Here is a 13,292-nt window from a genome sequence, read left to right as displayed (position 1 = left end):
TCGGCATCCAATAGGATCACCTGTCCTTTCAGTCAATTGGGTGACTGGTGTCTAAACCCACTTCCTGATTGGCCGGGAGGAGAATCAGTGTTAAAACAGCGAATATTGATTTGCTGTTGTAAGACACCTGGTTGGGCTCGAAGTGCACACTCTGCGACCCAAGCCCACCCTATATTGAAGCCTATTAGTGCCTCTGGCTCTAATCAGTGCTTCAATAAAAAAAAACAAAAAAAAACAGCCCCTACATATTGGAATCCATACGCCAGTGTCCTGAAAGGGGCTGGACGCATGGATAGGGGAGCTGGCCTTAATGGACAGGCCCCCCTGCACAGTTCTAGTGGTGCTGATGGAGCGCCCCCCAGAACAACACAGCAATGCATATACGCAGAGGATGGGTGTTAATTCCCACCAGCCATGCTGTCACATATATGCCTAAAGAGTAAAAGAGGTTGAAGGAGAAGTCCAGCCAAAGCTCCTCTTATGGATCCCAGGAGTGCAGTTTGTTTTGCACTCTTGTGACCCGTTTTCAACAGAGAGAAGGCTGAAGTCCGCTCTCTGCTGACCTCTCAGAAGTCACAACAATAAAGTCTGGATCCACCAAGTGCCTAGACCGACACCCGGCTCAGCCTCTCAGCGAGCCGTAGAGAGCCGGCCGCCCCCCTCCACAGCCCAGCGCTCCAATGAGCGAGGAGGCAGAGCAGAGAGCTATGAATGACCGTCTACAGCTCGGGGAGCTTTGAAAACCAAACAATCGGCAGTGTTCGATTGCTTGGTTCTCAGTGCAGAGGTGTCGGGGGACAGGAGTTTAGTAGGATTCCTAAAAAAAAAAAAAAAAAACTACACACCTTTACTTCTCTTTTACTCAAGCACTGTAGACCTTAATTCATAATAAGGTCAATACCTTTGTGAGATTTTTTTGAGTACTGGTGTATGGGACTGAGCTATTAGGAGGGATTCATACACAGTGATAGGTGGAGATAAATGATCACAAAAGATAAAGTTATACATTTAGAGATTTTTTTCTTTATTTGGGCTTTTTGCTACATTGTCACAGTTGATATTTTGTCTTATTGTTGATGGTTTGATTGTATACAGAGAGGATTGCTCTTAAGTTTTCTGTATGTACATCTGACATACTAAAACTTTTGACATGGTCAAATACTGATCAGCAGGGTCTCCAGCCATGTCTTGCAGGGTTCAGCTTCGGTTTTCCAAATCAATCCTTCACTGCGGTTTAGAAGCCAATATCACAAGGTATTGTAGCCAAACTTCAACCTCAGTTTCAGTGGAGGACGTCCCCATGATCCGAAGGAACCTGAAAGAGGATTCATGTACAATATAGTCTGAGAACATTTCCAAACATTGAATAGTTCAAAAACTCCACGCAAAATATTATATTATATATATATATATATTTCTTTTTTTTTGGTGGCTTTTGGACCATGGTTATATTACATTCATATTTAGGGTGTAACACATAAGGCCGCGTACACACGAGCGGACTGTTCGCCCAACTTTGTTCGTCAAACAGTACGACCAACAGTCCGCTCAAAATTAGCATGAACGGACTTGACCACGCACGATGAACGAACAGTCCGCTGAAACCGTGCGCGATGACGTGAACGGCACGTACGACGGGACTAGAAAAACAACGTCCTATACACTGCAATGCAACCTTCGGCGTGTAAATCCTTTCTGAGCATGCGCGGAACTTAGTTTGCCGAACAAGCCTACACACGAGCGGACTGTCCGCTCAAACCAAGTTTCAGCGGACTGTCTTACGGGAATTCCGAAAAACTTTGTTCGTCAGACTGTCCGCTGAAACTGTCCGCTGAAGCCCACACACGAGCGGACTGTCCGCTGAAACACTGTTCAGCGGACAAAGTTGGGCGAACAGTCCGCCCGTGTGTACGCGGCCTTAGTGTGCGCAGCATATTTCATTAGGATATGCACCTCAAAGCTTCCATACACACATATACTAATAGATAGATATACACACACACACACATACATGTACACATACATATATATACATGACTCTCTTCATAGCTCACTCCCCACTGACACACTTGGCCATAGACCAAAAGCAGTTTACACTTTTGTGACTTAAAAGTTGGCAAGTTACCACTCTATAATAATACACAGGAATTAGGCCACAATAAATTTGGGGGTAAATTAACCGGTTCCCGACCGGCGCACGCCGATGTACGTCGGGAGAATGGCACGGGCAGGCAAATGGGCGTACCTGTACGTCCCTTTAAATTTGCCGCCCTGCCATCGCTCGCGTGCCGCCGGCGCCGCGCTCGCGTGCTGCTCGGGACCCCCGTGAGTCCGGTCGCGGGTCCCGCGGACTCCATTGCCGCGGGCATACCCGCGATCGTCTCACAGGGTGGCTCAACGGAGAGAGGCCGTTGTAAACAGCATCTCCCCATTCTGCCTAGCAACTAGTGGCGCTGATCTATGCTCCATGTGATTGGAGCAGAGATCAGTGTTCACTAAATGAAAGCCCAGCCCCCAACAGTTACAGTACACTGCCAACCACTGGTTAACCCCTTCACTGTCAGTGCCATTTACACAGGAATCACTGCATTTGTATAGCACTGATTGCTGTATAAATGACAATGGTCCCAAAAATGTGTCACAAATGTCCGATGTGTCCGCCATAATGTTGCAGTCACAATAAAAATCACTGATCACCGCCATTACTAGTAAAAAAAACAACTTATTAATAAAAATGCCATAAAACTATCCCCTATTTTGTAAACGCTATAACTTTTGCGCAAACCAATCAATAATTGCTTCTTGTGATTTTTTTTACCAAAAATATGTAGAAGAATACGTATCGACCTACACTGAGGGAAATTTTTTTTTATATATATATAGTTTTGGGGGATATTTATTATAACAAAAAGTAAAAAATAATGAGTTTTTTTTCAAAATTGTCGTTCTATTTTTGTTTATAGTGCAAAAAATAAAAACCGCAGGGGTGATTAAATACCACCAAAAGAAAGCTCTATTTGTGAGAAAAAAAACAAAACAGCAATTTTGTTTGGGAGCCACATCGCACAACCGCGCAATTGTCAGTTAAAGCGACGCAGTGCCGAATCACAAAAAGTGGTCTGGTCTTTGGCCAGTAAAATGTTTGGGGGCTGAAGTGGTTGAAGAGGAAGTAAATCCTGATGGGTTTTACTTCCTCTTTATTTCCCTGCAATGGTAAAGCATAATGAGCTACTATGCATTGCATAGTAGCCCATTATGTGGCACTTACCTGCAGGAGAAGCCCGCGATCTCCCCGTCTTCCTCACTAGCAGCGAGCGTCCATTCTTCACCCCTCTTCCTTCCAGGGCTGCGAACTCCTTCTCTGTCAGAGTCGCGTGATGTCACTCCCGCGCATGCGTGCGGGAGCCGTCAGTCACAACAGGGCCGAAGCTAGAAACGGCAGAGTGTGCCCTAACTCTGGCGCATGCGCAGAAGAAATCACTGTACACAGTGATTTGCAAATATCTCCTAGACCGTGTAGGTTTAGGAGATATTTCTTGCACCTACAGGTAAGCCTTAATCTAGGTTTACCTGTAGGTTAATGTGGTCTGTAAGGGTTTACAACCACTTTAACTAAATGTGTTATGGTAAAGGGAGCTGCCAGATTCCGATAAGCCCCCAGCCCACAGACCCCAACAACCAACGGCCAGGGTTGTCGGGAAGAGGCCCTTGTCCTCATCAATATGGGGACAAGGTGCTTTGGGGTGGGGGGGGCCGCAGAGCCCCCCTTCCCCAAAGCACCCCCCCATGTTGAGGGCACGCAGCCTGGTACAACTCAGGAGAGGAAGGGGGGCGCTCGCTCGTCCACACCCCCTTTCCTGACCGGCCAGGCTACGTGCTCGGATAAGGGTCTGATATGGACTTTGGGGGGAGCCCCACACCATTTTTTTGGCATAGGGCTTCCCCTTTAAGTCCATACCAGGTGATGGGGCTAGCGACATGTCAATCTCGCCGATGGAGGCGGCGACATTGACTTCCTTCGCTAGTCCCGTCTACCTGGAGCCGCGTTCAAAATGAATGGACTTTTCTCCGTGTGTGGGCAAGTCCGTTCATTTCAAAAATCCGGCGGACTAGCACACAGACGGGTGGACAATTTTGAGTCAAAACTTCTTTCTAAGTCTGCCGGACTTTTCGGGGAAAAAAAGTCAGCCGGAGCCCACACACGGGCGGATTGTCAAGTCCGCCGGATAGTCTGATCATGTGTACGGGGCATAACAGTGTATTGCAAGCCTCTGGGGACTCTGCGTGCTGCCCTCCTGCAAAGTTCTGCCCTAGGCCTAGGCCTTGTCGGCCTAGGCCAGGATACAGCGTTGCCCGTGCGCACACCTATATCAAAGACTATTTAAGTCTTCATGTACTTCTAGGAGCATTCTGTCCTCAGGGTGACAACACTGCTGCACAATTCATAATTCACATTTCATACCTTTCTTGTCCTCTGTTCCCTGTCCCATTCTCACCTTTCCTCTGCTGTTCTTAGCATTTCCTTTGCTTTTTCAGGGTCAGTCTTAAGATAGATCTGGAACGCGGAGAAGGAAGGAAAAAGACCCATCACACTTGACAATGGCACTCGGATCTGGGTCCCAACGTTTTCAATCCTGCAAAGGCAAATAGCAATGCGAGTTAATGAAGAGGTTATAGAAAACAAATGCAATCTTTACATTCCTATTATCAGATATTTATATAGTGGGATCCTATGCTGTGGCGCTGTACAAATGACATAAAGAAGGATGGATAATACAGATAATATCAATACATACAAGCCTGATGACTAATTGCAGCTTCTGCAGCAAATAGAAAGTATACTGTATGTTAGTAATACATTAAAGCCCAACTCTGGGAAATGTGAAAAGCCTTCCTTGCAGTGGGTGCCCATGATATTGTGCCAATCTCGCCACATATCAGCAAGATTGAAACCCTGCGAGCCCCGTCATGGGAGCCAGCACTGAGCTGGCTCGCATCAGGAAAGGAAAAATGTTTCTTTTCCTTTCCCGATGAGCGGCAAGCATTGCTGACATTGAGGCGGGTTCACACTGGTGCGTGGATCCGACTTGGATTCCTGCCAATACCAGGCACTGTATTTGGTATGAATCTTAAGGGAGAACTCCACGCCAAAATTTAAATATCCAGAGGCATACCAGGCCCTTAGGTCTGGTGTGGATTTTAAGGGGAACCCCCCCTACACCGAAAAAACTGACGTGGGGGTCCCCACAAAATCCATACCAGACCCTTATCTGAGCACGCAGCCCGGCCGGTCAGAAAAGGGGGTGGGGGCGAGCGAGAGCCCCCCTCCTGAGCCGTACCAGGCTGCATGCCATCAACATGAGGGGGTGCTTTGGGGAAGCGGGGCGTCCTGCGGCCCCTCCACCCCAAAGCACCTTGTCCCCATGTTGATGAGGACAAGGGCCTCTTCCTGACAACCCTGGCCATTGGTTGTCGGGGTCTGCGGGCAGGGGGGCTTATCGGAATCCAGGAGCCCCCTTTAATAATATACCCCTACCCATTCAGCTGGGGGAAAAAAGTGTAAAAAAATAAAAATAAAAAAAACACACACTACACGTTTTCAAAGTAATTTATTAGGCAGCTCTGGTGGTCTTCTTCCGACTTTAGGGGTCTTCTCGCCGGGCTCCTCCGCTATCTTCTGCTCTTTTGCTAGCGGAGGAGCCCGGCTTTCTCCTTAGTCGTTGACGCCGTCCTGGGGTCATCTTCCGACCCCTTTGCAGTCTCTGGCGTCTTCTCCTGCTCTCCGGTTCTTCTGCTGGCTCCTCCGCTATCTTCTTTTAGCTCTTTTGCTAGCGGTGGGGCCGGGCTCCTCCCCTAGCAAAAGAATGGCAAAAGAGCAGAAGATAGTGGAGGAGCCTAGTGAGAAGACCCCCGAAGTCGGAAGAAGACCCCCGGAGCTGCCTAATAAATTACTTTGAAAACCTGTGTTGTGTGTGTTTTTTTTTTATTGACACTTTTTCCCCCAGGTGAATGGTTAGGGGTACCCCATACTCATTCACATAGGGTGGGGGTCCGGGATCTGGGAGCCCCTTATTAAAGGGGCTCCCGGATTCCGATAAGCCTTCCGCCCTCAGACTCCGACAACCAACGGCCAGGGTTGTCGGGAAGAGGCCCCTGTCCTCATCAACATGGAGACAAGGTGCTTTGTGCTGAGGGGCCCACAGGGCACCCTCTTCCCCAAAGCACCCACCCATGTTGAGGGCATGCGGCCTTGTATGGCTCAGGAAGGGGGAGGGCGCTCGCTCATCCCCAACCCCTTTCCTGACCGGCCGAGCTGCGTGCTCGGATAGGGGTCTGGTATGGATTTCGGCATGGGGGGGGGTTGTCCTTTAAAATTCATACCAGACATAAGGGCCTGATATGCCCCTGGAGGGGAAGCCATGGGGACTCTATTAGAGAGGCGACATTGTCGCTTCTCTCTCGCACTGGCTGCAATAGGACATTTTTCTATTGTGGCCAGCGCGAGATGCACAGTGCCCTGTTGTGCTGGAAACACAATCTCGCGGTCAGGTACTCTAGGGGAGAATAAGCTTTTCTCCTTACCTGATCCTCCACCCCCCTGGCAGATGGCACTCCCCTATGCTCTAGTAGTGGGCTGTCCCTTGTCATCATGCTCAATTTAAGGCTATGGACCCCATATCAGCCTTGATAATGACAGGACCTTAGAATGCTGGAGTGTGAGGTAGAAGACCCTGAGGACAGGCCTAGCAGCGTGAAGGATTGAGTACATAAATCTTTTTTGTTCCCTAGGCCTAAACGAGCAAGTAACCATTGTAATGTGGGAGCAGCCCCACTGAAAGGGATCATTTTTTTTATTTTTCCTGGAGTTGGGCTTCAAATTAAAAATGAGATCCCAGATGTGGCAATCTTACGATCTACCCCAGCCAAAGAGTAGGAACATCAGGTCAGAGAAGAATTAAGCCATGTATGTGTATGCCAAGGCAGCAGCTCATAAGGGGTGCAGCCCCCCCCCCCAATCCATGCGCACGGCCCCTATTCTCCATGTAGGGCGCTGACGCATGGATTGCAATGGGTTGGAGGCAGAGCATGGCACTTCGAGCCCATCCACTTGTGTGACACTAGCAAATGAATATTTGCTAATGTCTCTCTGCTTCTCCTCCAGTGCTCTCTTCCCGGGCAATCAGGAAGCAGGTCCCTGAGATGGAGATGCAGGGGGAATCTGCCAAAGCCACAACCCGGATGGGGTAAGTGCGGGGCTAGCAGGCAGAATGGGCAATCGATCTATAAATTTTTTTTATGATTTTCTCCATCAGATTAGTTTTAACAGAAATAAGGTTGGATTTGAGTGGATGCTTCTCAAACGAATGCATTGGTAACAACTTGGATACCATTGTTGCATTTCAATTGACAGTTTCAGCAGTCTATTGTCTCTAGATCAGCCATTCTCAACTAAGGTTCCGTGGAGCCCTGGGGTTCCTCCAGAGGTTGCTAGGGGTTCCTTGAGCTGTGGGCGATGAACCACCTATTTGCTGATCCCTATGGGATTCAAGGTTCAGCACCACTTAGCAAAACCAGCAGCGTGACACCAAATATAATTTTAGTGGTCTTGAAGGGTGGCATTCTGAGCACCACCATAAGGAGGGCCCTTCTTCCTATTAATGACCAATATAAGGGGCATTGTCCCCTTTGAGCCCTGATGAATTGGTTTTAATAAGGGTTCCTCAAGACATGAACATTTTTTTGGGGGTTCCTCTAGGGTTAAAAGGTTGAGAAAGCCTTCTCTAGATAAACCTATGGTATGTATGATACCAGAGTGCCATCTTGAGTTAGAATTTGAGAGTGCCTCTCTAATTGAAAGCTACATAGATTTTTTTCTGTAATCACTTATGGTATAGCAAAAAAACAAAACTGTAAATCATCAGATTATATTGTTCTATTCCTTAAAAGAAAATATTAAAATTAACCCTTTAAGCAATTTCTGAAAAGATTTGGCAGTAAATTCCCAACATTCAGAACCCCTTAAAGGGCCGGGGAAGCCGGTGACCAGAGGTTACCACATATCATATGACTGATATATAAAAGTAGTCGGACCTTCTTTTGTCAGGATAAGGGATGGCTTCATACATCTCATTGTATGCAGTCTTCATATTGATAATCTTCTCATGGTGATATGAGGCCAAAATATTCATCACCTGAAAACAAGTGAAATTTTTGTCTTTACACATGGAGACAATGGAGATATTTTTTAATAAATAAATTCTTTTCATGATTGACCTGCATTTAAAAAAGGAGGGTCCACATTAAAACCCAACTAAACCTCCAGTTTAAACCGGCTAAATACCTCCCGGCTGTATCAAAATGTGCAAATTCTTAAACTTCCTTTTCTTTACAAAGCAGCCATAGTCTGAATAGAAAAGCCTGTCCTCTGCCAGCAGCTGAAAAGGTGAACCTTTGCTCTGTGTGGAAGCAGTGGTCTCACTCCTGAGGTCCAACTTGGCCCAGTTAAGTCAGACCCACAGCTCTGCAATCAGTAAAGCTCATGCACCCTGCTTATTGGAAAGCCATGGCTCTGACCAGTGGCAGCTGGTACTCCTTAAGGGGGAGCAAACAAACCACTCGCCACCCCCCCTGGTCAGCCTGTCAAGCCCCCGCCCCCATTCAATCAGCAAACCCCCATTTAGGTCATGGGCTGGCTTCTCCTGCTCAGCGTCTTCCCTTGTGCCTCCTCCTCCACAGCGGCCAATACGATCCCTTCTCCTCTCTGCCAATTGGGTCTCAGGACCCGCTCTGATTGGCCGGGAGGAGAATCAGGAAGATAATAGCGAATATTAAATTCGCTTTTGCCACACAACCGGTTGGGCTCAGAGTGCAATGAGCCCACCCTTTTTTTTAAGCCAATTAGAGCCTCAGGCTCTAATAAAAACAAAAAACAAACCCTGATTGAAATCCATGCGTCTGGCGCCCTGTATGTAGATTAGGGCCGTACGCATTGATTAGGGGGGCGGAGCCCCTGTGCCCGTATGGATGGGCCCACTGGCTCTGCCTCAGCATGTCAGGTGCCCGACCTCTGCATAGAGCCCGCTGCTTCTACACAGAGGGCAAGGGTTCTTCTCTGCTACCAGGGGACAGGCTTTTCTACTCGGACTATGGCTGCTTTTTATGCTTAAGCAGATTGTAAGACATTGTTCACCTTTTTATTTTGATACACCTGGGATGTATTTCTCTTATTTTACCAAAACGTTCTACTGGGCTTTGAATAGAGCTGGTAACCTACTGCTGAATCATCAGCCGATTAGTACTCTTAGTGTCAAAGTCAATACTGAAGAACTTGCTTACTTTGACTGCATCCAGAGAATAGCCATTCGCAACTGGATGATCACTCAGGTTGTATAGTCCTTCTCTCACAAGGCCTAGCAGCCAACAAAGTGCTTACTCAGGAACAAGTCTCTGCCACAGACGTTGTAGCTACACGTAAGGAAACTAAACTTGTAGAACACTCGTGTGATACCTGGATCTTTCCGCCAGCTTGGCGATATCCACGAGACCGGATTCTCTTGGGTACTTCAGCCCTTCCAGGCTCTTATTAAGAAACCAACCCGTATGTGGTCTTCTTCTGAAGAGTCCTCCCCTGGAATGTTTGAAGTACAATGGGTCTCTCTCAAATCGGAGACGGCACCCAACCATCTCAGAATCCTTCTTTTAGTTTCCTTGCCTCGTGCTAGCCAGCCCCGAGACATCAAAATCGGGTGGATCCACACCCCAGGCCATAGCCTTCCTGGGGGCTGGTCAGGAGGACCAGGACCATGAAGTCAGTACATCATTCTGGACCGGAACTCCCACTGGGCGGGCTCCGAGAGAGTAACTTAAGCATCTAACCAGACCATAGTTCCATGCCTGCCAGAAGAGACAGTGCCCCCTGTGGCCAGGCTGAACATCTCACAGTCCAGTCAGACTGATGCTGAAGTCTAAATGTAGACAATTGTACCCAAACCAAACTGCAGTTTAGGTATAACCTTAACTTTGAAAAATGCATAGCGCATGCTCTTCAGGAGCCGTCGCTACAATAACAAACAATAGTAGGGGACAGGGCAAGGGTAGGATTTTTTATTTTTTTTTGTTAGGCTTTTATTTAAAAAAAAAAAGAGAGTATAGTATGTGCCATACATTTCAATTCATCTCGCTCCATAAGACTGAGGACATCTAGTGGTAGTATTAGATGACTGCGGGGTAAAGGCACCTGTAGTTGACAATCTTTGCAGAGAGAGATGATTTTTAGCCACTTCAGTCCCAAAATGGATTTGCCCCCTTAATGATCAGGCCATTTTTTTTGTGATAAAGCACTGCTTCACTTTAACTGCGCGGTTGTGTGATGCTGCACCCAAATAAAATTGACATATTTTTTCCCCACAAAACAGAGCTTACGTTTGGTCGCATTTTATCACCTCTATGGTATTTTTTGCGCTATTAATAAAAAAATAAAAAATAAAAATAAATAAGCGTATATTGATTGGTTTGCACAAAAGTTATAGCGTCTACAAAATAGAGGATAGATTTATGTCATTTTTATAATTTTTTTTTTACTACTAAATGGCGGTGCTCTGCGATTTTTAGCGGGACTGGGACATTGCAGCAGACAGCTCGGATACTTTTTTTGGGACCATTGTGATTTATACAGCGATCAGAGATACAAATAGCCACCGATTACTGTATAAATGTCACTGGCAGGGAACGGTTTAACACTAGGGGGCGATCAAGGGGTTAAATGTTCCCTAGGGAGGTGTTTCTAACTGTGGGAGGGAGGATGGGACTGACTAGGGGAGAGGGAAAGGAAGCAAGGGGGAGGGGGAAACCACGCCGTTTCTGATCACTAGGAAAAGCAGCTCTCTCTGCTCTCCTGTCAGATTGGGGATCTGTCTTTTACATTGAAAGATTCCCCTTCTGGCTCTGTGAGAAGCGGTCACGGGTGGCCGGTGGACATCGTAACCGCTGACCACGTGCATCGGCTCCGGCGTCGCATCACCTAGAGCTCTTGCAACGGCCGACATACAGCTATGGCGATTCGCCCAGGAGAGCCAACCTGCATCAGTATAATGAAGACAGTTGGTTAGCAAGCAGTTAAACACTGACTGGGCTCAGGCATGTACTGGCCATCGGGACTACAGGGAGTTTCCCGCCCGCATATGAAAATGGTGTTCAAACCATGCATGTGAGATATCGCCGTGATCGGTAGAGTGAGAGAAATAATTCTAGCCCTAGACCTTCTCTGTACCTTAAAACATGGAACCTGTAGATTTTTTTTAAAAGTCACCTATGGTGATTTAAGGGTAAAAGTCTGTTGCCATTCCACGAGCGGGTGCATTTTTGAAGGATGATATATTGGTTATCAGTTTACTCGGCACGTTACTGATTAAAAATGTTGTGTTCGATTAATCTATTTTTTTTTTAATCGATTAATTGACTAATTTCGATTAATTATAACACACATACAGATACAACTACTTTTAGCTGATCTCCTTGCATTGCAGCTCTGCGTAAGTCAGTAGTAAATGTGGTATACACTATATACAATCACCCGACACTAGTTAGTTTCCACAATCCATGACTTAACTTCACAGTTCACACAAATGTTTTTAAATTCAAACTGTAGCACTGACGTAAGTATTTTTTTTTCCACAGTAGCGTGACAATCCCTCCACCTCCGGTCTAACTAATCACTCTCAACTTATGGAATGGATCCCTGTGCAAACAGGTGGTCATGCAAGCGGGTATCAAAAGGGTTAACACGGACCATAACCTTCTCTCACAATCTCAGGTCATGGGTAGAAAGAAAAGATCTAAGTGTTCACCGCTTAAGTATAAGATTACATTTTTGTGTTCAAACACAAACTACTCACATAAAGGTGATAAAAACAGAGGATGTAAAGCCGACAATCATAGTAGTTCCATAGGGTAGCAGCAGGTGGTGTCATGCATAGCTCCTCCCCCGTACACGTTACGTTCAATGAGAAACTTGAACGTCCCTGGACTCTTCAGGGAGTTCCGCCGTAGATCTGGTGACGTCACCGGACTCCTCCCCCCCTTCCCCAAATGCCTCCCTCTGCTAACGAAGGGAAGGGGGGGGGAGGAGTCCGGTGACGTCACCAGATCTCTGGCGGAACTCCCTGAAGACCTGGGAAGTCAGAGGTGAGTACCAAGCAAAAAAATTAATGATTAATCAAGGAATTAAAGCGGGAGTCCGCCGGGACTCCGCGTTTTTTTTTTTTTTTTTTAAGCCAGCAGCTACAAATACTGCAGCTGCTGACTTTTAAAATAGTGACACTTACCTGTCCAGCGCGCCCGCGATGTCGGCACCCGAAGCCGATCTGTAGATCGTCTCTCGGGTGCTGCCGCCGCCATCTTGGGTATGGGAATCAGGAAATGGAGCCTTTCGGCTTCATTTCCCGGTTCCCTACTGCGCATGCGCGAGCCGCGCTGCGCAATAAGGACGGTCCCCGCTGCCTCTGGGATCTGTGTGTTTCCCAGCAGGCAGCGGGGCACTTGCGGAAAGGGGCGGGCACTTGCGGAAAGGGGCGTAATCCACGCCCCTTTCCGCAGAGAGCTATCCCGGAAGTGGGTGCAGATACCTGTACTGTACAGGTATCTGCACCCCCCTCTCCCCTGAAAGGTGCCAATTGTGGCACCGGAGGGGGGGAGGGTTCCGATGAGCGGAAGGTCCACTTTAGGGTGGACCTCCGCTTTAATCTTTAATTTTCACAGCCCTAATATATATATATATATATATATATATATATATATATATATATATATATATATATATATATATATATATATATATATAGAGAGAGAGAGAGAGAGAGAGAGAGAGAGAGAGAGAGAGAGAGAGAGAGAGAGAGAGAGAGAGAGAGAGAGAGAGAGAGAGAGAGAGATAACTTTAGTGCGCTTGTAAGACTGCTGCGCAAATACGGTGTGACAGAAAGTATTGCAACAACCGCCATTTTATTCTCAAGGGTGTTAGACAAAAAATATATATAATGTTTTGGGGTTCTAAGTAATCTTCTAGCAAAAAACAAACAAAAAAAAATAATGTTTTTAACTTGTAAACAAGCTTGGGAAAGAAAGAAAGAAAGAAAGAAAGAAAGAAAGAAAGAAACTGCACTTGCAAACTGCACAGTCTAATTGCCTTTAATAAATAAACCCTAATGTATCTATATATGCACAACTATTAGCTTATTTAACCACTTTCAGACCGGACCATTTTGCTGGTAAATGACCAGAGGTCTTTTTACAATTTG

The 13,292-nt window shown here is 46.7% G+C and overlaps 1 protein-coding gene across 1 annotated transcript in view; it reads right to left on the bottom strand.

Moving 5' to 3' along the window:
* Positions 1–1,036: 1,036 nt before the first annotated feature.
* Positions 1,037–13,292, bottom strand: part of LOC143925375 (putative methyltransferase DDB_G0268948) — a 28,955-nt gene continuing 16,699 nt past the window's right edge. The window contains exons 5-7 of the mRNA XM_077449941.1: positions 8,092–8,192; positions 4,497–4,634; positions 1,037–1,315 (exon numbers count right to left, since the gene is read on the bottom strand). Of these exons, the coding sequence (XP_077306067.1) occupies positions 1,225–1,315; positions 4,497–4,634; positions 8,092–8,192 (330 nt within the window). The 3' untranslated portion in view covers positions 1,037–1,224. The remainder of the gene's footprint in view (positions 1,316–4,496; positions 4,635–8,091; positions 8,193–13,292) is intronic.

This window comes from Lithobates pipiens, unplaced genomic scaffold, assembly GCF_037356315.1.
Source record: "Lithobates pipiens isolate NorthernLeopardFrog02 unplaced genomic scaffold, aLitPip1_a1.2 Scaffold_22, whole genome shotgun sequence".
NCBI lineage: Eukaryota > Metazoa > Chordata > Amphibia > Anura > Ranidae > Lithobates > Lithobates pipiens.
The sequence above is the reverse complement of the archived record's forward strand: the minus strand, read 5'-3'. Positions and strand labels throughout refer to the sequence as shown.